Raw genomic sequence first — 25,188 nt, forward strand, 5'->3', positions numbered from 1 at the left:
CCTACCAATAGTCCTCACAGTTCAAATATTCTAGACTAGAAGCTAAAACCAAACACATTTAAAAGAATAAGAAGGGCTTCCCTGGTGGCGCAGTGGTTGGGAGTCCGCCTGCCGGTGCAGGGGACGTGGGTTTGTGCCCCGGTCCGGGAGCACCCCACGTGCCGCGGAGCGGCTGGGCCCGCGCGTCTGGAGCCTGTGCTCCGCGACGGGAGGGGCCCCAGCGGTGAGAGGCCCGCGTACCTCAAAAAAAAAAGAAGAAGAAGAAACAAAAGAGTAAGAGTTAAGTAAGTAAGTTAAGTAAGAGTAAGAGTAAGAGTAAGAGTTAGCTGCAGAACCTCTAAAAGCCATTATCAATCAACTCAATGAGGTAAAAGTAAACGGGAAGCACCTCAGTTCAGCATCCAGTATCAGCAGCCTCTTACCTCCACTTAATTTCCTTACAATAAAATCCAAACCTAAAGCAAAATACTATCTTTTAAGATGTCGTTATCCCAAAAAGTTAAGAAATAGGTTAAACTAATATGTTCTTATAGTTCAACTTTACAGATGTTAGACTTTCAATATGTCCATGGAAACACTTTTAAAGCAATTATTAAATAGTTATGGAAATAAAGCCAGTTTTATCTACTGCTGCTATTTTCTTAGTCCCAGTCATTAAATCTAGAGGCATAACTTTAATAAAACAAATGCTGTCTTCATTATATGTTTGAATACAAATTCTCACTAGTACATTTGAGGTTAAGATGCTAGAAAGACACATGCCCCTGTCTCTCCTTATATACTGAAAATTTGGCAATCTGGTACAAAAGTTTCTAATCTAAAATCCAGAACAAAAGTGTAATTCTGAAATTGAGCTATTTGTTAACAACAAAGAAGTTATACTGAATAATAAACAGTACACTTGCTATAAGGGGCCGTTTTTGGCAACATAACCATTTTCATGAACTGAAGTGAAATGTCTGGAATACAGATGCAGTGGTGGAAAATCTCAGGAACAGATATTCAGAGATTAACTTTTTTTGTTGTTTTTTTTTTGCGATACGCGGGGCTCCCACTGCCGTGGGCTCTCCTGTTGTGGAGCACAGGCTCCGGATGCGCAGGCCCAGCGTCCATGGCCCACGGGCCCAGCCGCGCCGCGGCATGTGGGATCCTACCGGACCAGGGCACGAACCCGCGTCCCCTGCATCGGCAGGCGGACGCTCAACCACTGCGCCACCAGGGAAGCCCCAGAGATTAACTTTTTTAAGTGATGTCTACAAACATTTCCCAAAATATGGCTCAACTTTTCAGTTTAAACTTCAACCTCAGCCACATAAAATCTTTCTGAATCATACCCAATTTGAAATCATGAAATCTGCCCATTTTTCTTATGTTCTCACTCCTTTAGATTTTTAGACCACAGACTTATAATTTTTCCTTTGCATAATGTCGTCTATCATAAGAAAATGATAGTGCTCTCTGACAGGACTTGACAAAATACAGCTTGAAATAAATAAATATGCATATCCATATATATGTATACATATGTGTGTATATATTTCTAAAGAAATTCTAAAGTAGATGTATTTTGAAAGAGATTTTAAATTCTCAAGTTATTTTTAAGTATCTTTCCATTCTAGAAAAGATATAAAATACAAACGCTAATCAAAAGAAAGCTGCTGTAGTTTAGTAGTATTATTAAAGATAAAGGACATTTCACAAAGATAGTTAATTCAACAATATAAAAATTATGTGCACCTAATAACACAGGCTCAAACTATATAATGCAAAAACTAAAAATATTTAAAAGATAAAAAGGCAACCCCACAGTAAATAGAAATAACTTAAAAGTATCTTGCATATGTTATAAAGCAGAAACTAACACACCATTATAAAGCAATTATACTCCAATAAAGATGTTAAAAAAATTATCTTCCATAGAGGGAAAAAAATAGCAAACATATAGATTTCAACAACACAATTAAAACCCTGACCTAGTTGTTCTGTACTGCACCCCAAAACTAAAAACAGATATCCTCTTCAAGTGTATATGAGACAGTTCATCAACATTAACCAAATGCTGGACCACAAGACAAGCCTCAACAAATCTTAAAGGACATAAATCATGTACAGAATGTTCTCTGACTACAGCGTGTTAAACTAGAAATCAATAAAAAAGATAACTAGAAATCTCTAGGACTTCCCTGGTGGCACAGTGGTTAAGAATCCGCCTGCCAATGCACGGGACATGGGTTCAAGCCCTAGTCCAGGAAGATCCCACACACTGCAGAGCAACTAAGCCCATGCGCCACAACTACTGAGCCTGAGCTCTACAGCCTGAGAGCCACAACTACTGAGCAGCGTGCCACAACTACTGAAGCCCTCGTGCCTAGAGCCTGTGCTCCACAACAAGAGAAGCCACTGGAATGAGAAGCCCCTGCACCGCAAGGAAGAGGAGCCCCCACTCACCACAACTAGAGAAAGCCTGTGCACAGCAATGAAGACCCAAAGCAGCCAAAAATTAATTAATTTAAAAAAAAAGAAAATCTCTAAATGTTTGAGTATTAAACAATATTTCTAAATAAGCAATGGGTTAAAAAAAACCACATCATAATAGAAATTAGAAAGTATTTTAAACTGAATGATAAAGACAAAATAACACATTAAAGTTTGTGAGATGCAGCTACAGCAGTACATAGAGGGAAATTTATAGCCTTGACAACAGACATAGAAAAAATAAAAAATAATCAAAGCATCCATCTTAAGAAGCTAGAAGAAAAAAATAATAAAGAGGGTATCAGATATATGTATATGTATAACTGATTCACGTTGTTATAAAGCAGAAACTAGCACACCATTGTAAAGCAATTATACTCCAATAAAGATGTTAAAAAAAAAAAAAAAGAGTGTATGAGAGGGACTTCCCTGGCAGTCCAATGGTTAGGACTTTGCCTTCCAGTGCAGGGGAGGAAGGTTCAATCCCTGGTCAGGGAGCTAAGATCCCACATGCCTCACGGCCAAAAAACCAAAATATAAAACAGAAGCAATACTCTGACAAATTCAATAAAGACTTTAAAAATGGTCCACAACCAAAAAAAAAAGAAAAAGAGGGTATGGGAAACTTCTGGAGGTGATGGATATGTTTATGTCATAGATTGTGGTGATGGTTTCACAGGTATATATTTATCTCCAAACTCATCAAGTTGTACATATTAAATATGTACAGTTTTTGTATATTAATTATACCTCAATAGAGTGGTTTTGAAAAAAAAAAAAAGACAGGGAAGAAAAATTCACAAAAATGAAAAAAAATAAAAGGAATGAAATAAAAATAAGATAAAAACCTAGAAAAAATATAGAGAGGATAAACAAAGCCCAAAGTTATTTTTTTAAAGACTCATAAAAATTTTTAATAGTCTTATGAAATGATTAAGAGAAAACAGATAACCAATTTCTCGACTGAAAAAAGAGATCACTACAGATGCTACAGACATTTAAAAAATAGGATGTTATTATGTCAATAAAATTTTAAATTTAAATGAAATGGTAGATTCCTAGAAAAATAAAATTTACTAAAACTGACACAAGAAAACAAGAAAAAATACGAATAGCCTACTATCTACCACAGAAATGAAATCTACAATGAATAACTTTCCCACAATGAAAACTCCAGGACCAGAAGACTTTAGCAAACATTTAAGGAATAAATAACACCAACCCACAGAAATTCTTGCAGACAAAAGGAAAAGTGGGAACTTGTACCAACTCATTTTATGAGGCCAGCATAATCTAGGCTTCAAACCCTGACATGGACATTATCACAGAAAGAAAATTGCAAGTCAATCTCATTCATGAAAGTTGACGCAAAAATCCTAAACAAAATATTAAAAAATGAAATGCAACAATACATAAGAACAAGAACATATCACAACCAAGTTGTATTTATTCCAGGAATATGATGAGATTGGGTTAACATTTTTTAAAATATCAATGGAAAAACTTTTGCTTCCAGTCAGGATGGAGTAGACGGACTGGACTTAGCCCAGCCAATGAAACAGCCACACACACAAAAAAGAGACCACTTGATAGAAAATGAACAAAAGAACTGACAGGCAATTCTCAAAAGAAGTTATCCAAATGTCTAATATATATATATACACACACATATATAGGCGTGCGCACACACGCACACACACACACGAAAGGTGCTCAACATCCTTAGTCACCAGGGAACTACAAGTTCAAATCACAATAAGATATCCTTACATTCCTACCAGAATGGCTAAAATAAAGAGAGGCGGGGAAAAAAAAGGAAAGAACTACATGACATTCTTGTAATACACAGAAAAACTCTTTAAGGATTTCCAATACAGTATTAACTATAATTATTGACTTTTGATAGGATTACCAGTATTTTTTTTCTTGTTTTGCTCATCTAAGTTTTCTAATTTGTTTTTCAAAAATATACACACAGCTCCTATAAGAAAAAAGTTTTTTTTCATTTTTAAAAAAGGCAAAAGGAAAGGCATAATAACATTCTTGGTGTGATATAACTTATTTTGAGTATAATTTTAATTTTAAAAAGCTTAAAATATTTATTACTGGTTAATTTACATTTTCATGTCAAAATATATTGTGACAATGGTTTTCTATTATAACATTATGGTTTGAGATGTTGTTAAAAAAAACTTACATGACCACATGCAAACATAAAATTAATCTGTTAGTACATACAGAATTGGAATGGTCAAATCATTCAACACTGAGCCATTAGTATGTGAGTACTTAAAACCAAAATATCTGCCACTATGGTCTGGTGATAAAATATAAAAATAAGTCTATTAGACAAAAACAGCTAAATGAACTTTAAAAAGCATGAAGATTATGATGAGTTTCAAGCACTAAATGCAAGAACATCTGTCAAACTCCAAATGTTAGGTGACAACTTAGCAATCAGGGATGGCACTCATGTAAGCAAGCAGCATGAATGAACACATACTTTAAAGTTTTAGGTGACATTCAGCTTTTACTACTAAAGGGAAGGATTTCCCCCCCATTACAGAGGCATTGATACACTGCCCTCTGTACCTGGCACATCCTGGGGGAGCTCAGATGCCACCTTCTTCTCTGCCATGTTGCTGCTATCATGGGTTTCTGAGAGACACCCCACGGGACTCCTCCCTTCAGAGGGACTAGTCTCTTCTGAAGAAGCATTTGTTGTGTTGTCGCCAAGATTTGCTGACACAGAGTTACCTTTATCCCCAACTTCTGTTGGCTCTACAGTAAAATGCACAACAAAACTTTAAAGATATCCTTTAAAATTGCTTTAGGACAAATGGCCACATTCAGTCAACTACTAAAAATGAATGATCACCAAAAAACCTGGCTTCTATTCGATGGCCACTTTGAAGCAATTAGATTCTGGGATAATTTTGCAGCAGGTAATCCAAAGGGTATTTAAGAATATTTGATATATTAAGAATGTTTAAGTAGTTAACATGAAAAGGAACGTATTATATCACATACAAAAGTGTATATTCTGGTATAAAAACAGTGATTTTCACCAAAAAAATCTTATAGGGAAATGGCACCTTATTAAGAAGTATAAATAGAGATATGGGTATAACATTATAGTAAATCCACCAATATATAAAACTCATTACAATGACTGTACATGTTATATAAGGAGGAAGGGTATCCTAATCTCTTCAGAAATGTAAAATTAAATAGTTGTTTGCAATAAAAAAGATTCATTTTCATTTTGCAAGTAAAACTGGAGTTTTCATAAGTAACACTGATGAAATATTTCTTTTCAACCAAATAATGTTTTTACCCTCAGATTTTCCTTGCTCAGGATCATCTGGTGTTTTGTCATCACTGTCTTTTTCAAGACTCTGGTCTTCAAACTCCTCTCTGCTTTTCTCAGCATCTTTGGAGTTATTATTCTCAGTCTCATTCTTCTCCTTTTCTATTTCTTCTGGACTTTTAACAATATCAATGTCTCCTTTTTTGGCTCTTATAGATTCCAAAATTTCTTCTATAATAAAACAAATAAAAAATTATGTTTCCATATATACCAAGTATAAAAGTACTACAAATGCCACTTAAGAGTTTCAATACAAGTTATTAAAGATAAATTTGCTAAAAGCATTAAAAACTATGAAATAAGGATCAAGATTACCAGTAACATTTTGATGTTTAGAGAACTCAATCGATTTGGTTATCTTCACTTCTAGAAAATACATGATAATATAGGCTCTAATTTCTTTTTAAAAAAAGAAAGAAAAATTAGTCTATCTTTTAAAATTGATATAGATTACTGTGATATCCTCTGCCATAGGAGAAAACCTGTTAAGCTGACACAGACCCACAGTCTGGGCAGTGTGGTACCGTAACAAAAACCTAGAGACCCAGGACCTAGCACAGATCTGACCTGAATTAACTACGTGAGCCTGGGGGTAGGCTACTAAATCTTCAGGCCTCCACTGTAAAATGAGAAAACAGAGGCCCATTTGGAAACATTTCTCTCTGAAGTCCCATAACTTTCTAGAAGTCAATAAATCCCTAATGGCTCTAATTTTCTTTCAACTAGGGTGGAGTGATACTACGGCATGGGTGCAGACCACAAGTTATATCAGCATAGACTCCTGTATATTAATAATGTTCTTTGGGTTATGATCCAGTACTATCATTTTTACTTTGTTGCTCAAATCGGTCCAGCTTTTGGCCATTGGGAGCTTTTCTAGTTAAGTCCTGTATCCTTTAAACACATGAGTCCTGTAACCATTAAGCACACTTCCTTCGCACCTTCCTTCCTTCTGTGCTTCCTCACTTTCCAGCACTGCAAGATGTTCCAGACGCACCTTGTATTTTCTTTGCCCCAGCCCTAGAATTCTCAAGGAGTCTTGATTCTTTTTTTAATTGGAGAATGAGATTTTTTTTTTTCTTTTTTCTTTTTTTAATTTTTTTGCGGTACACGGGCCTCTCACTGCTGTGGCTTCTCCCGCTGCGGAGCATAGGCTCTGGATGCACAGGCTCAGCGGCCATGGCTCACGGGCCCAGCTGCTCCACAGCACGTGGTATCTTCCCGGACCGGGGCACGAACCTGCGTCCCCTGCATCGGCTGGCGGACTCCCAACCACTGCGCCACCAGGGAACCCCTGGAGAATGAGATTTAGAAGTCATGATCTGGGGCTTCCCTGGTGGCGTAGTGGTTGAGAATCTGCCTGCTAATGCAGGGGACGCAGGTTTGAGCCCTGGTCTGGGAGGATCCCACGTGCCGCGGAGCAACTAGGCCCGTGAGCCACAACTACTGAGCCTGCGCGTCTGGAGCCTGTGCTCTGCAAAAAGAGAGGCCGCAATAGTGAGAGGCCCACGCACCGTGATGAAGAGTGGCCCCCACGGGCTTCCCTGGTGGCGCATAGGTTGAGAGTCCGCCTGCCGATGCAGGGGACACAGGTTCGTGCCCCGGTCTGGGAAGATCCCACATGCCGCAGAGCGGCTGGGCCCGTGAGCCATGGCCACTGGGCCTGCGTGTCCGGAGCCTGTGCTCAGCGATGGGAGAGGCCACAGCAGTGAGAGGCCCGCGTATCGCAAAAAAAAAAAAAGATGTTGACAATAGGGGAAGCATGCTGCAGGGTACGTGAAACCCTCTGTGTTATCTTAGCAACTTTTCTGTAACTCTAAAATTATTCTAAAATCAAAAGTTTATTAGAAAAAAAGAAAGCAAAGAGTAAATTTTAAAGGAATACCATTTCTCATAATTAAAAATAGGACTCCCTAAAAGCTTTATTAATAAAATTCTTGAATTAAAGAAAGAAACAAATATAATTTGGGGAATATCAGTAATGAGCAAGGCAAGGTACAAAACACTAAAATGCACAGGATCCCCAATTTATGTTAGGATGAACAAAATGAAATATAGGATGAGAAAATGAAATATAGAGAATTAAAATAATCATACTTGAGAATTTTAATATATTTTCATATTTTGCAGTGATTTCATACCAGGAAATGTAACAAAAAGTAAAATAAGAAAATTTCCCTCTCACCATTAGCTGCCGCCAGAAAGGATTTATTACTGCCCCGAGCCTTATTGGTCAGGTCTTCAGTTATGTCCATGTGCCGGTGGATTTCTTCACGCATTTCTTCTAGGATTTTGCAGAGTTCTGCTTCCCAGTAATCTTTGTCTAGACAGTCAATTAATTCTGCAAGCTGGACCTTTGTGCTGTAGTACCAAATTTTCTTTTCATTTTCATTTTCTGTATCTTCTTCTCTGTTTAAAAAAAGCACAAAAACACTTTGATGTTAGACAAAATGGCACTTGCCTGACAATTTTATCTAACCAGTGGAAGTTAAAACACACAAAGATTGTGCACTAAAGCTCAGTATATTTGCTCATAAGAGATCCTATCAAGTCTCATTCAAACTCAAGGTACTCATTTTATTTGAACCTCTAATTATTTTGATTTCCTAGCCCATAGCAGCTTAGGATAAAATAATTTGCTTGTAGTAGTGGGAAGAGAGGAATTAGTATAGCAGCAAAGAAAGATATCTAAAAACATGACATGCAGAAACATGACCTTAAAATTCAGAGCGTGTGAGTACTTGGTGGAGGACAGTCTTGGTTACACTTCAATCAACTTTAAGATCATCACTGTAACAATGCGAGGAGCAGAATAACCAGAAATACTTAAACTATGTTCAGTACTTGGTAGGTACAGAGCAGGTTCACATTACAGTATAGTTTAGAAACATTTCCATCCAAATGGTGTAAATGCTCTGCGAAATTCTGGCCCCTGAAGGAGTCATCTCAATCAAGTAACAATGCCTCATCTCTCTTTCTTAACAGACAATCAAAGCTCAAACTGGAGAGAAGAAGAGCACAGCAGCTTCTTTTCCTGCTTAAATCTCTCTAACGATGCCAGTCACTTGTAATGGAGGTGGAGACGTCAACACTAATAACTAAAAACACAAGGCAAATTAATGTCTAGGACCAGACTTTGAGAAACATATGTGACTTAGTTCTTCTCTCATTCAGAAGAATTCAGGAGTGTGTGTGAGGTACCTAACAAGAAAGAGTCTAACATTCCTGTCTGCTCAAAGGCAAACTCACGAAGCTGAAAGAAGAGCACTTTAAGGAAGATATGGATTTAAATGAGATATGTGAACAGGGACAAGACACAACTCCTCTGAGCCTCTGAGACATTTTATTCACCTCACTGGTAAAATGGGGACAACAGTACCTGTCTTGAGGGACACTGTAAGATACTATAAGGTAAATAAAGGTATTATAATAAGGCATCTATCATAGTGTCTGGAAAACATCATTAGTGATCAATACACAGAAAATATTATTGTTACTAGTAAGGTAGTAAATAAATTAAAATGTAGAATTCCAGGAATGAGACATTCAATAATTCTGAACAAAGAAGGGATATATTAAATCATGGATAAATAAAAGGATATCAAAATTATCAAAAATTTTAAAGAAAAAGAGATTAATAAAGGGTCCCTGTTTTCCCTCTTTCAAATCAGCATCTGCTGACATATGATATTAATATATTTCTGTTAGAAGCTTTTTACAAAAATTTCTGAAAATCATTTTTTTAAGCTGCTCTAGATTTCACTCTACAGTGGGTATTTCTACTGACTTTTTATGACTGAGTGATAACAACGGTCTACTCCAATTTAAAATGTTAAAGATGTCAGAATCCTCTAAATAAAAAGATTAATAGGGGGCTTCCCTGGTGGCGCAGTGGTTAAGAATCCGCCTGCCAACGCAGGGGACACGGGTTCAAGCCCTGGTCCGGGAGGATCCCAAATGCTGTGGAGTGGCTGAGCCCGTGGGCCACAAGTACTGAGCCTTCATTCTAGAGCCCATGAGCCACAACTACTGAGCCCACGTACCACAACTACTGAAGCCCACGCACCTAGAGCCTGAGCTCTGCAACAAGAGAAGCCACCGCAATGAGAAGCCCGCGCACCGCAACTAAGAGTAGCCTGCGCTTGCCGCAACTAGAGAAAGCCCACGCAGCAAGAAAGACCCAATGCTGCCAAAAATACATAATAAATAAATAAAAAGTACATAGTGAGCTTTGACGGAGCACAAGAGTCACAGGACAGCCTAATTCTTTGTTTTCTAAGATTTCAATCTTAAGGATTTTTCCTCTGTTTAAAGATATCAAATTCTTTCCTTATTTGCTTTTTTCCTCTTGATTCAGAAATATCTACAAATTTCAATGGAACAAGAAAAATATTCTACATAAAAACGTTTTTTGGGTAGAAAACAATTCATGAGCATAAGATTTCTACATGAAAGTGAGATGCTATGGGAACAAATTTAATTAAATGGACATTCTGTCCAATTTTTCAAGCAACTCACAGGCTACTAAAAGGGTCCTTATCAGTTGACTGACTTAGCCCATGCTGGCATCTGCATAATTTCCATCTTAGCGGAGAACACTTAATTTTAATCTTAATTTTCATCTTAACAGAGAATTCACAACTTTATATGGTGGCAGTCTATTCTAGATTGGAACTGCTCTGTTAGAAAGTTTTTTCCTTTTAAGAGATGACACACACCTAGTGTTTCCACCAATCCATCCTGATTCTGCCTGCTAGAATTCTCTGAAATAAACCTAATGCCTCCTCCACACACAGTCCATCAACTCTTTCACAACATCTATAATTTTACCCCACTTTTTTTCTTTTCAGGCCAAACATGCTCAAATACTTTATTCCTCATACAGCATGTTTTCCAGTCGTCACTACCCTGATATTCTTCCCCTAAATGTACAGTTTTGTCAATGTCCCTCTAAAAACAGCTCTATTGGGGGACTTCCCTGGTGGTCCAGGGGTTAAGAATCCACCTTCCAATGCAAGGGACACGGGTTCAATCCCCGGTTGGGGAACTAAGATCCCACATGAAGCGGGGCAACTAAGCCCACACCCACAACTACTAAGCCCGCATGCCGCAACTACAGAGCCCATGCGCTCTGGAGCCAGCATGCCACAACTAGAGAGAAGCCCACAAGATACAACGAAAGATCCCACATGCCGCAACTAAGACCCGATGCGGCCAAAAATATATATTAAAAAAAAAAAAAGTAAAATTAGCTCTATTTTTCATTCTGCTCATCAAAGATAATACTCAACAATGACCATTTTTTTTCTTCTTGAAGTTACAGAAGGATAAATTCATCAAAAGCATAAAGTAGCAAAACTGAGTGAACAATGACAGCTAATGCTTTCAAAGAAGTTTTAATATTGATGTACTTGGGCACATTTACAGTTTATATAACCAAGATTATCTAATTGTAAAAGTGACAACTGCTTTCCTAGATGAATATACATCAATTTGTAAGTACCTTTGTTTATGGGGTTAGAATTTGGTTTCTACAGAAGCTCTGTCTCTACAACATTCTTTCTGCACACCCAAACTGGCCTGGCTTCCCTGAAGTCACAGCGGAGGACAGAATGGAATGAAAATATGGGCCAAAAATACAATTAACAGCAAACTTACAGATTATGTGCCTACATTTTAAAGTCTGTTTGGCTTTTACTTAGGCAAGATAAGTAAGAGGTTAATGACTAACAGTACGTTTTGAGTTTCATTTCTAAACAAACCCACAGAAACTAATAAGAGTGAGGAACGCTAGTGTGGTGGGTTGACAAAAAGGTATGTCCACCTGAAACCGTAGAATGTGACCTTATTTGGAAATACGGTCTTTGCAGATGTAATTAGCTAAGGATCCTGAGATGAAATCATTCTGGATTTAGGGTGAGCCCTAAATCAAATGACTGCTATCCTTACAAGAGGAGAGGATTCAGAGACACATGGAGAAGGTGATGTGAAGATGGAGGCAGAGATTCAAGTGATGTGCCTTTGCCTATGAGCCAGGAGATGCCAAGGAAGGCCAGCAACCACCAGAAGCTAGGAGACAGGCATGGAACAGAGTCTCCCTGAGCCTCCAGAAAGAAACAATCCTGCTGACACTGGTTTCAAACTTCTAGCCGCCAGAATCGCGAGAGAATAAATTCCTGTTGCTTTAAACAACTCATTTTATGGTCAATTTGTTATGGCAGCCCTAGGAAACTAAAACAGACTTTGATTTCATGCTTTTTTTTTTATGATTTAATTTTTTAACTTATTTTTTTGGCTGCATTGGGTCTTTGTTGCTGCACGTGGGCTTTCTCTAGTTGTGGCTTTCTCTAGTTGTGGCACTCTTCATTGTGGCGCGCGGGCTTCTCACCGCAGTGGCTTCTCTTTGTTGCGGAGCATGGGCTCTAGGTGCGCGGGCTTCAGTAGTTGTGGCTCGCGGGCTCTAGAGCGCAAGGCTCAGTAGTTGTGGCATGAGGGCTTCACTAGTTGTGACGTGCGGGCTTCTCACCGCAGTGGCTTCTCTTTGTTGTGGAGCATGGGCTCTAGGTGCACGGGCTTCAGTAGTTGTGGCTCGCGGACTCTAGAGCGCAGGCTCAGTAGTTGTGGCATGAGGGCTTCAGTAGTTGTGGCACGCAGGCTCAGTAGTTGTGGCTCGTGGGCTCTAGAGCGCAGGCTCAGTAGTTGTGGCATGCGGCCTTCAGTAGTTGTGGCTTGTGGGCTCTAGACCGCAGGCTCAGTAGTTGTGGCACACAGGCTTAGCTGTTCCACGGCATGTGGGATCTTCTCAGACCAGGCTCGAACCCGTGTCCCCTGCACTGGCAGGCAGATTCTTAACCACTGCGCCACCAGGGAAGTCCCCTAAAACAGATTCTGATACTGGGAAAGGAAGTGCTGCTACAACAGATACTTAAAAACGTGGGAGTGGCTTAGGAACTGGGAAATGGGAAAAGGCTGGAAGAATTTTGAGGCACTTGACAGAAAAGGCCTAGACTTTCTTGAAGAGACAGAGGTTGGCAGAGATTGGAATTATGCTGCCAGCAAGCCAAGGAACACTTGGGGCACTAGAAGCTGGAAAGGGCAAGAAAAGAATTCTTTCCTAGAGTCTTTGGAGGGAGTGGGCCCACTGACACCTTGATTTTTTACTTCTAGCCTCCAGAACTGTGAGAAAATTAATCTCTCACTTTGCCTTGTTACAGCAGCCACAGGAAACTAATGCGGTTCAGGAGTCAGAGATTAAAGGCAGCCCAAGGAGGTTAAAAACACACATTCTGGAGTCACAATGCCTGGGACTGAATTCTGATTCTGCCACTTACTAGTTGTATGATACTGGATAAATTACTTAACCTCTCTCTTGCCTCAACTTCTCCATCTGAAAAATGGGGTGACAGTACTTACATCAAAATGCTGTTGTGAGGATAAAACATACAAAGTGCTTCGAACACTGACAGCACGTGGTGGGTGCAATCTGCAGGGTTTGCTATTATGTTCTTCATCTGATGAAGTATATGATATTTACCTTAAAACAAATAATTACAAGTTTAATGGGTGTTTTAAAAAAAAGATGTGTTTCACGGTACAAGAGGGAAAGAAATTCAGGGGAAAAAGCCCTAGGAAATGGCATAAATAGGCTGACTTGAAGGATAAGTTAGTCGAAAGGCTTTGAGGGTTTTTAGTTTGCTTTTTATTGATTTTGTTTTGGGTGGTGGGAAGCAAAAGAAATAAATACACAAAATTAGGGATCTGTGAACTTTCTGTTAAGAGCAAATGGAAGTATGTAATTGAAAGGTTTTTCAATTTGGGGGGAAAAGACCCGATCAGAATGGCTGTTTTAAAAATAACCCAGCTATGGGGATTTCCCTGGTGGTCCGGTGGCTAAGACTCCACGCTCCCAATGCAGAGGGCTCAGGTTCAATCCCTGGTCGGGGAACTAGATCCCACATGCTGCAACTAAGAGTTCACATGCCGCAACTAAATGATCCCGTGTGCCACAACAAAGACCTGATACAGCCAAAATAAATAAATAAATAAATATTTTTTTTAAAAAATAATAATAATCCAGCTATGGAATAGAGAATAGAATTGGGGAGTTACACATACACCAGTTTGGAGACTACTTAACTAGTCTAATCAAGATGATGTTGACAGTGAGAATGGAGAGAAATGGATTCAATATTTAAGAGGTAATTAAAATGTATAACAAACAACATAGGACAAAAGACTATTCCCAGGTTTCTAGCTTGAGCAGCCAGTAGGATGGTGACCCCATTTACTAAGATGGCAACACTGAATGAAGGGTAGGTAATGGGGGCAAGTGATGCATGCAGTTTTAGACATGTTGTATCTGAGGTGCCTGCTATGTGGACTTGTCCAGGAGGCTGCTGGTATGCAGAACTGGACACAGGCAGAAGGATTAAAGGCGTAGGTCTGATGGCAACTGAGTCAGCAAGTAAATAGGTGGCTTATGGCTAGAACGTGGAGGTGCAGGTGGAAAGCTGTACAGGTTAAAAAGCATAAATTAGTTCATCTGGAAAATGAAAAAATGCAGAGTTTTAAAATGCTGTGTTCAAGGTAATTTTATTCAGAACAGACAGTGACAGGAAACGGTGCTAGTCTAATCTGGCAGTTCCTATTTTACTAGAAGTCCCAATTTGAGAGCAAAGGATTGATAGAATGAAAGCAATATTTAAGAAAGACTGGCCCTCTTACATAACAGATTGAAACTGATCTCTAAATTGTTTGCTCAGTAAGTATCCTGGTTCCTCAGGTAGACTATAAACTGATGCTTAAGAACTTTTCTTTTATTCCCTAACCTATTCAAATAACATATCTTTAAATGAGTATTAAACAAATAAAAGCAATAAGAGGAAAATAGTTTCTATAAACTATTAGCATTACAATTAAAAAGTGTTCACTGCCCCAGACTTTGTTTTAGACAGAACCCCCTTGGGCAATAAGTCCATCATTTTAAGCTTCTGGACTTCCAGGGAAAACATACCAGACCTCCACATAACATAAGCTGAGCAATTTACAATGGTTTCAAAACTTCCATCAGGAGTCCACATATCATCTACCACAAGGGGGCGCTTAAACGGAAATTGTTTTGATCTAAATTTTAAAATGATGTAAAATCTTTCACATTTACTCAAATTATTCACAAGGAACAATTATTATTAACGATGATATTTAGAGACTTTCCTGGTGGTGCTCCAAATGCAGGGGGCCTGGGTTCGATCCCTGGTCAGGGAACTAGATCCCACATGCATGCTGCAACTAAGAGTTCACATACCACAAATAAGGAGACCACGTACTGCAACTAAGGAGCTGGTGAGCCACAACTAAGACCCAGCGCAACCAAATAAATAAAAAAATATTTTTAAAAATTGAAAAACTCTTTGTATCTGACTTTTTACAAAGAAAATAGTCAAAATGTCACAACACATGAAAAAAAGGATCATACTTGTTCATCTGAGATTTTCATTAAATTCTGTGTACTTTATTATGCAATAAGAAAGGCAGTTTTAGAGATTATGACTAAAGCTTTTAAAGCAAATAAATGTAAGTGAATAGTTTCCCTGACAAACATGTAATTTAAAGAAGTTGTTCAATTTAGAAAAGTAGATTATTTCATTTCATTGGTAATGTACCACAAATCCATGCATGGGTACCTTCTTAAGTCCTTTCACTCCTGTAATTTTAAAGCTTTGCACCTATTTAACCACATTCAAAGGGTCTTCTCTTCTACTTGTCTGAGTGTTGTTTTATATACTGATATTGAATTATCAATAAACAGGACTTTTTTGAAACATCACTTAATTTATGTCATATTTTCTAAAAATGCCTGTGTTTCAAATTTATAAGATCTCAGAAAAACCCAGTCCCAACAGAGCCAAAACCATTATACTATCTTTCTCCCCCCAGTTATAAGCATTGCTTTTAACAGCTAAAACAAGGCGAATTGCAGACTTCTCAAGATGATGGCTTGGAAACTAGACTACAGTATAAAATTGGCTATTGAAAATATTCTTGGGAGTTCCCTGGCGGTCCAGTGGTTAGGACTCCACGCTTTCACTGCCATGGCCCGGATTCAATCCCTGGTCGGGGAACTAAGATCCTGCAAGCCGCACAGTGTGGCCAAAAAAAAGAAAAGAAGAAACAAGAAAAGAGAATATTCTTACAAATAGGTCCTGAAAAAAAAATTCTAGGTCCTACTTCCTAATAGCCATAGAGTCTTGGGCAAGTCCTAGAGCAAGTTATTTAACTTCTCTGAGTTTAGTTCTTCATCTATAAAATGTACAAAAATAGTACCCACATTACTGGGTTGTTGTGAGGGTTAATGAAAAAAATGTATATACAAAATGCTTATTAGAAAACTGTAAGGCACACATTATTCTAAGTGAAAGAACTGAGATACAAAATAAAATTATTATATGTTTCTTTTTACATGAAATGTTTAGAAAAGGCAAATTTACACAAACAACAGAGTGATTTTTCTAAGGCTGAGAATGAGAGTAAGATTAACTGTAAACAGATATGAGACCACTTTCAGAATGACTGAAATGTGGAGTAACCAACCACTTGGATTTGTCTTAGAAGAAAATGTTTCCTGGGATGTGGGACTTTCAGTGCTAATTTACTAAAATTATAGAATTGTACATCTACAACAATAGAATTTTATAATACATAAATTAATAAACAGCTCAGGGAATTCCCTGGTGGTCCAGGGGTTAGGACCCTGTGCTTCCACTGCAGGGGGCACAGGTTTGATCCCACAAGCAGCACAGCACGACCAAAAACAAAAAAACAAAAAAAACCCCAACTCAATAAAGCTGTTAAAGTAAATAACAGAATAATAAAAATACTAGGTATACTTCACAAATAGTGTCTTGATTACTAATGTAAACATACAGGGGCTTCCCTGGTGGCACAGTGGTTGGGAATCCGTGTGCCAATGCAGGGGGACACGGGCTCAAGCCCTGGTCCAGGAGGATCCCACATGCCGTGGAGCAACTGGGCCTGTGTGCCACAACTGCTGAGCCTGCGCTCTGGAGCCCACGAGCCACAGCTGCTAAGCCCACCTGCCACAGCTGCTGAGGCCCACGCGCCTAGAGCCCGCGCTCTGCAACAAGAGAAGCCACCACAATGAGAAGCCTGCGCACCGCAAAAAAGAGTAGCGCCCACTCCCCGCAACTAGAGAAAGCCCGCATGCAGCAACAAAGACCCAACGCGGCCAAAAATAAATAAACAAATAAATAAATTTTATAAATAAATAAACATACAAGCATTCACAATTCATGAAGCAATGACAATTCTCATTTTATAGGTGAAAATAATCAGGCTTAGAAGGGTTGTAGGTGCTTTAATATGACACAGAACTTGTAATTAACGAGGCCAGGAATGCAAACCAGGGCTAGTTTCAGAGCTTTAATATTTAACCACTCTGTATGACAACTGTCTAGTAATAAATGACCTGGATAAAGACAAAAAAAAAAAAAAAGTAAACATACAAATTTAAGATATATATTGTGAAACCGTAAATGTCAAAAAGAAAGAAAAAGGTTCTTATATACTGAAATAACAAAAATTTATAAACATAATTTGATTTTATTGTCATTTTTGAAGGTTATAAAATTGTGTATAAAATTTTCAGAGAAAAGGCAAATTTACTATTTAGGTTATATAAAAATGAAGTTTTCAATCCAATGATAAATTAAATCTGTTACTGTCCGTAGGGCAAGTTGACAGTTTAATAGACTCCTTGAGGATCTCTCTAGATTTACCCATTTTCCTGGCTGGGGATATACTTTTTGTTTAAAAAAAAAAAAGCTGTTGAAATTTTAACTTCCTTTTTTTCTACGTAAATATAATACGCAAAAAGCAAAAAACAAACAAACAAAAAAACTGTACAGCATATATTAAGTGCTGAATAAATGTTGATGTTGGCTATTGTTATTACTAACCCATCAGCAACTAGTTCCACCTATAGGTCCCTAACACCAAGGCCTACACCACTGATTATTGTGTGATAAGCCTTACATTACAGATGTCAAGGCCTACCTATATGTGGACAAAGCACCTTTGGCATGTCTGGGGCCCAAAACAGCAGCACAGGGAAGGAAGTGAGAGGCAGTGAGAATGAACATCCAAAAAGGGTGAAGAAAGGCAGGATAGGGAAGGGAACATAAGAATGGGAGAACAGGAGCACAGAATAAATTTCATTTACTTCCTGATTTGTTCACAGCAATCCTGATGGCTCTGAGACCTTCCGGGAAGGCACATGAGACTGAGTGGATAGGGTCTGTAAACTGCTGTGCTGAACATCTAGAGAGTACAAGCACCAGGCTCCCTGAAAGGCAGTCTCACTGACTTTTCACATAGAATGAAAGACTGCATTAAACTTCAAACCAAAATATGGTTACAGTTATCTTTCCATTTGTACTGACCTCGCCAGTACAAGTTTCCATGCTACATCTCCATAGCATGATATGAGAAAGGTGGCACAATAAACACCACAACCAGATATTTGGGAGATACGGGGGCAAAAAAAAAAAAAATTATACAAAATTTTAAAATAACTGATCCAAACCAAAACACACAAAATATACTTTGTATATTTAAAACTTTTAAAACTTCATATACTGTTTCTCATATCAGTTTCTGGATTAAGGTAGTAGACTGAATCCACACATCTCAGTTTGCTCCCTCTTGAAACCCTCTTAAAACCACTAAAGAAATATTTTTAAAGATTTAAACTTACAAGATTAGAGAAAATAAGAGAGACAACAAAAAAATTTTTGGAAGCAGGAAAGCAAATGGACAAGTGATAACCGCCTTTAACCAGAGCCAAGAAAGCCCAATCCGAAACATAAAGGGTGGAGCTGAGAACCAACAATCACCAAAATGAGGAGGGGAGTATTGACAGCAGAGAAGCGCTTGTAAGCTGTTTTAGGAGCAGATCCCAAGGCCACCTATCTATCCACTTCAAGCCACTAAAGGTTTAGTCTCTACAGGAGGTAAAAGTGAGGTTCTCTGGACCAGGGGACACCAGGCGCAGGTGTGAACAAAGGTACTGTACAGAAAACCAAGGTACTGAGTGGCTATGTACAAAGTAAATGCGGTGTGCATGGTAAATGCAGCCCGCCTCCACCACCCAGCCAGCCAAACCTTCATGCTCCAAGCAGAACACCAGAGAAGGCCTCTCTGGGTCACCTGACCAGCTCAGAAGGAAGGACTAATGATAGTGAGTGACATCAGGGACCACCAAGAAAAAAGATTAAGAAAATCACCCAACGATTAAGCTCAAAATTGATATGGCCTACACACTTGCTCAGAACTTCCAATCAGCTGTATAAACCCGCAGTGCTAATCAGGAGTAGAAAATTAAGGATTAATAGACATCTGAGGATGGAAGAGACAGACCAATACACACAGCAGGAAGAAGCAGCCTGGAAGAAACACACCATTCACTGTGGGGAAAAACACATGAAAAAACTATCAATAACATCCTCGAAAGTAAGAGAAATTATTATTTCCAGAAAATAGAAAACTAAGATTTTATTTTATTTTTTAAAAAGGAGGATGATTTTAAAAACAAAAGAGCTCTTAGAAAATAAAAATGTGATAGAATAGAAAAAATAAATAGTAGGGCTTAAAGACTAAGATAAGGAAATCTAGAAAAATTGAGTAACACACACGCACACACACGCACACACACGCGCGCGTGCGCGCACGTGCACGCACATTCCAAAGAGGACAAAGACAAAGAGGAAAACTGGAGTGAAAAGATAAAATCAGAAGACCAAAATAGGAAGCCCAACATTCAATAAAGTAATAGTTCAAGATAAATACAACAGGCAAAAGGAGAGGAAGAAGTCCTCAAGGGAAGTTCTCAGAACTGACTCAACTGTCAGATTCCAAGTGCCCACCACACACACAAAGGATGAAAACAGACCCACACAAGGCCCTATCACTCGAAAACTGCAGAAAACACCAAAGGCAAAGAGAAGATTCTACAAGTTTCCAGGTAAGTCCAAAGTGGTTATATACAAAGAATCAATGAATGGATTCAGATTTCTCAACAGCAACACTACAAGAAGACAACTGTACAAAATTCTGAAATTCGCTGTTTATTCTGTACCATCTTTAAAAACTAAGGGTGGACCTGGCTAAGATACTTCTCTGTACCTGGCTTGGCCTGACCATGTGCTGATGAAGTTCCTTCTCTCCTCTCCACGCCTGCTCTTTCATTTCATCTCACCACAAATTTTCTGATTTGACCTAATTCTGAGAGCTTGAAGAAGGCTTTGAAAACTTTAGAAGCTGAGGACCTCCCTGGTGGTCCAGTGGTCAAGACACCGCGCTTCCACTGCAGGGCGTACAGGGTGTTCGATCCCTAGTCGGGGAACTAAGATCCCACATGTCACACAGCGCAGCCAAAAGAAAATAAATAAATAAACAAATGAATGAATGAATAAATAAAATATTTTAAAAAGAAAAGCTTTAGAAGCTGAAAATACAAAGTAACCCACTCCCTCTGACCATACTTCTACAGGATGTCCAAAACCAAGTCCACACTACAACCCTGCCAAGCACCCTCACTTCCCCAGACTTCCTCCCGCCCTTCCCACTGTCCTGCCCGGAAGAATCTCGTGAAAACCCTCAGGTTGGGCTTCTCCTGGGAGGCTGCAACCAATCACGGCAGCACTGATCTTTCCTTAGACAGTTTCCTTGTTCTTGCTGCTCCATTTTATATACAAATATAGTAAAACTAAAAAGAGAAGCAAGAAAATCCTAACACCAAAGTTAGGATGCAGATTACCTCATGGTGGGCTGCAGGGAATCTAACGGGGGAAGGGCCCACAATGGCATGTGGCATCCCACCTAGTAAGTAACGTTCTGCTTTCCATCCTAGGCATTGAGTACAATGGTGTGTATTTTGCTTTTTTTCATACACCCTTCTTTCCTTACAATTTTAAAAACTGTTTTAATGTACATATTCTTTCAAGTTAGAAATTATTAAACTGTACAACTCATTATTAAATCACCAAGGTTTACATCACATAAGCAGCACAGCTCTACATCAATCATGAAGGAAGTTGGCTTAATTTTAAATACATACAAAAATTTAAGACCAGATTTACTCACATTATGAGTCTTCGGTTTAAGAACCAGTATTTCCTCCGACTTCTGTCATATCCAATAGGTTCATGTCGAATATATGGTTTGTTTTTTTGGATTTCAGCAACGCAGTCAGTCACACCAGGAACCTTATGTGCTACACAGACTTCACACTGCCACTCATCCTCTGGCACCTCCTCGAGAGGCGGCTTCACACATTCCAAATGGTACACTGCTGAGCAGGTCTCACAGCAAAGCAAATCCCCGAGTTTGTGACAAACCCTACAGTGGTCATCGTACTGGATCACCCCTTCAGACATCAACTCCTCACGAGCAATGTTTGTGGTAAGAAACTGATCGACTAAGAACTGCAGAACTTTGATTTTGTTCTCTACTGGTCCATAAGGATAGTCCTCTGCTTCTTGGTAAGGAAGGACATGATGGTACTCCTTGTCGCTCTCACAGTACACCCGCAGCACCTCTGGCCACGTCATGCCATCGATGAAATATAGCGTGGAATTCACGCTATCTTTCAGATCGGCAGGTCCAAAGGTAGTATTGGAAGTGTCTTCTTCACGCAAAACTGCTTTCAAAAGCACTACGTGCATCTCCGCCATAAGTGTGCACTGCTCTTGACTCACCAGAGCTGCACAAAAGTCCTCAAAGCGAAAAGGAGATAACCTTAAAACTGTACCAAAGTTCCGCAGTACCTCATAAATGGCAATAACATTCATTATATGCTCGTTAGGCACCATTAAATCCTCAGAGGACTTGGGAAATTCAAGGGGTGGGATGTCTTTTTCTTCCAATATTGGAGAACGAGGCCGATGTACTCTCGGTTTTCGCCTACCTGTAAATAAAGAAATGGTATAATTACAGATCAATACATCATTTCTACAAACTAAGGATTTTCCGGGTTTTCCTATTTGGACATATACCCCCCAAAAGAGATAAGCATACTTCTATTTTTCTAATAAACTGTCAAGTTAAAATAATACCAAGAAGCAATGATTTAGCTCTAATCTTTAAGTCTATAGAAAATCTAAATTTAAAGTTTTCCCATTATATCACAAACCAGAAGTAAAAAAAAAAATTACAATTATAATCAGTTCTCAATTACCTAGAGGGGTTAACTGGTTTACAGGTAACCATGATAAAAAATAACAGTGCATTTGTGAAAGATCTGACAAGAACATAAATGAGAAAAAGACATCTCCAAAGAAGAGAACAGGCGTAACAGATCTCACATGGTGCCAGCTGCACTAAGAAATGCCTCTCAGCAATCAGACAGGAAGTTCTCTGGTGCAGCGCACCCTTTCCTTGGCCAGCTCTTCCTGAGAGCCATGTAATGGGGAGCTCCACAGTGAAGCACAAGGTTAGGGCTGAGACAGAAAGGAAGCAGGAGTAAGGAGGAGAGAAGAGAAGCAGGGTTCCAACACTGGGAGCAAAACGGGGAGCGCGGCTCACTCAGGAAAGAGACAACAGATTATAATTTTTAGCTGTAAATTAAGCAACAGGAGGCGTGCCTGTTCGCCAATTTATGAAATGTACAGTCCAGGAACATATATGTATGTAAATGTATCAATATATAGCATTTGAGACCTTAGTTCATAACAAGCAAGCAGATCTCATTTAATCCTCTGAACAAGTCTATGAGGTATTAATAAGTAACTTATGGAAAGAAACAATTTTCTCCAGAATTGCCATGCCCATGCCTGCATTATTATTATTATTACACTTTCCAATGATATTTACAGAATAGGAAATGTACTTTTAAATAGCAGACTTTTTGTGAGTTCAATTAACATTAAATTTATTTTTGTGCAATTGTTTTATTAACTAAGTTTTATTAACTATGGTTTTGGGTTGCTGGTCACCTCTTAACTGCCTCCTCCCTTCCCCATTGCTGTGCCCTCCTCACATCTAGTGAACTCTCATCATGTACAAACTAAAAGGGTACAGGGCACCAGAAAAAGAAAGTATGCTAAAGAATATAAAAGGTCAAGATCTTTTATACAATGCACCCCCCCATGTTCATTCACTGGAAAGATTTTCCAAATAAGATTATATCCATTAGTTTCTGCAGAAAAAAGTCCAAGGGATCACTCTGGGCCAGACTTTGCTGGTGAGCCTACATCGTAAGAAACCTCCTCCATCTCAGCAAATATCCATCTACTACAAAGATGCAGTTTTCACAGATTCAATTAAATCACAGAATCACCATGCTAGTAATAAGCATCACGATAGTAATCCAGTCCATTTCACTGTCTTCTGGAAGTTATTTGGGCCTCATTTGCATAAGTATAAATGAGAGAAAGCAGAAAAGGATTAAAGGGAAGACTGACACTAGAGGAATACCCTCAAATGCAAGAGAAGAAACACAAGTCACCAAATGAGACAAACCTGCTTATAGAAACAGTCCCTATGTTCCTCTCGGCTGTTTATGCAAAATGCTGTCAAACAGAGTCCAAGCAAAGGATTACATAAGGAAAGGCTGGAAAAGTAGTTCTAGGATCAGAACATGGATCCGTAAATGTTAGGTGTAGGCATTTGTACAGCACTTTATTCTGGCAGTAATGTAGGTTGATGGCTTTGAATGAAGTAATGAAGACTTTTTGAGCAGGGCAGGGACATGAGAAGAATGTTCCAGAAAGACTTCTCTGGCTTCAGTGTATACAATGAATAGGACAGGGGGAACAAACCAGACACAGGGCATCTTCTGCAACTATCCAGAAGATAAAGACCTGGATTCAGAGTCTGGCTGTGGGAATGAAGAAAAAGATGAATAAAAGTGACCTTACGAAGAAAGAAACCAACTGGTGTGGAACATAACACCACCACCCTAAGATTTAACTCTGGTACCATTTCCTCCAAAAAACTATTCTAACTCCGCCAAACTCTTCTGAATTCTCGTAGCCTTCTTTGAATCATTTGTTACCCTACAATTTACCTATTCATGGTATCCATTCCACCTCCATAGCTGAACACCCACCTCTTATGCCAAAGAAAGATCTGGCACGTTTGTTTTATTGGAAGCATTTGCTAGCATCATTCCCTTTAGAGAATTACCCTTCTCCTACACCATGTGATTCTGATGGGGCCCCCAAGCACAGTATTCCACCTCTTGATTACTGGCAAGGCAGGCCAGTGAGAGTCTTGCCTGGGATTTTATATTCAGATGCTGAGTGAGAAGTGCTCTGAAGCTCGTTCTTTCCATGAAGGTGGCCAGAGGCTGTATTGTATGTGGCTAACCCACCTTTACCTCCCTTGTGGAAGAAGGGAATAAGGACAAGAGACAGAAGCAGAAATGGGAGATAAGTATTGATAACTCACGAGTACTGACAGAACCTGTCATTCAAATTTCCCAGTCAGGACTTCCCTGGTGGCGCAATGGTTAAGAATCCGCCTGCCAATGCAGGGGACACGGGTTCGATCCCTGGTCCAGGAAGATCCCACATGCTGCAGGGCAACTGGGCCTGTGCACCACAACTACTGAGCCTGCACTCGAGAGCCCACGTGCCACAACTACTGAATCCCGCACACCTACAGCCCAGGTTCTGCAACAAGAAAGCCACCACAGTGAGAAGCCCACGCACCAGCACGAAGAATAGCCCCCGCTCGCCGCAACTAGAGAAAGCCCGCGCACAGCAACGAAGACCCAATGCAGACAATAAATAAATAAATAAATTTATTTTTAAAAAACAAATTTCCCAGTCACACAGACCAAAAACCACTCCCCTTTTGCTTAAGTGAACATGTTGGTTTTCTGTTCCTTGCAAATAAAAGAGTACTGATTAAAACAGTATCCAACACTGTATACAAACCTTTTATAATGAGAAACTCAGTAAATTGCTATTTCAAGACTATCAATGAGAGCAGTTAATGTTTAAAAAAAAAAGACTGTTGATAGTACTCTTTTGTAGTAAATTAACTTAGTAATAGTAGTCTAACTTAATTTGATATCTAATTTTAAAATATCAGCTTTCACAAATTCTGAAAGATTTTGGATAAGCATGTATTATTCTAATATTTAACAGTTCATTTAGCTTTATATTAAGCTAAAGTCTGTTAGCTTTCTAAGGTAAAAGGAAGAAAGGCAAACAAAGGTTCATAAATTCTACATTCTATCATCTAGCTGGAAACCACAAAATAGTATCTATTCAAACTACAACTACATACATACTGAACAATGTGAGCACTTTTACAAGTTC

The 25,188-nt window shown here is 39.0% G+C and overlaps 1 protein-coding gene across 2 annotated transcripts in view; it reads right to left on the minus strand.

Annotated features, from left to right (window-relative positions):
• Positions 1-25,188, minus strand: part of BPTF (bromodomain PHD finger transcription factor) — a 131,735-nt gene that overhangs the window by 78,502 nt on the left and 28,045 nt on the right. Inside the window, exons 2-5 of one of the 2 annotated variants that reach the window (XM_007456785.1) lie at positions 21,005-21,827; positions 8,031-8,254; positions 5,813-6,016; positions 3,742-3,744 (exon numbers count right to left, since the gene is read on the minus strand). In XM_007456785.1, coding sequence (XP_007456847.1) covers positions 3,742-3,744; positions 5,813-6,016; positions 8,031-8,254; positions 21,005-21,827 — 1,254 coding nt within the window. Of the gene's footprint in view, positions 1-3,741; positions 3,745-5,067; positions 5,257-5,812; positions 6,017-8,030; positions 8,255-21,004; positions 21,828-25,188 lie in introns of both variants that reach the window. The other variant, XM_007456786.1, reaches the window with a different exon arrangement.

The sequence above is a fragment of the Lipotes vexillifer genome, unplaced genomic scaffold (genome assembly GCF_000442215.2).
Source record: "Lipotes vexillifer unplaced genomic scaffold, Lipotes_vexillifer_v1.1 scaffold299, whole genome shotgun sequence".
Lineage (NCBI taxonomy): Eukaryota > Metazoa > Chordata > Mammalia > Artiodactyla > Lipotidae > Lipotes > Lipotes vexillifer.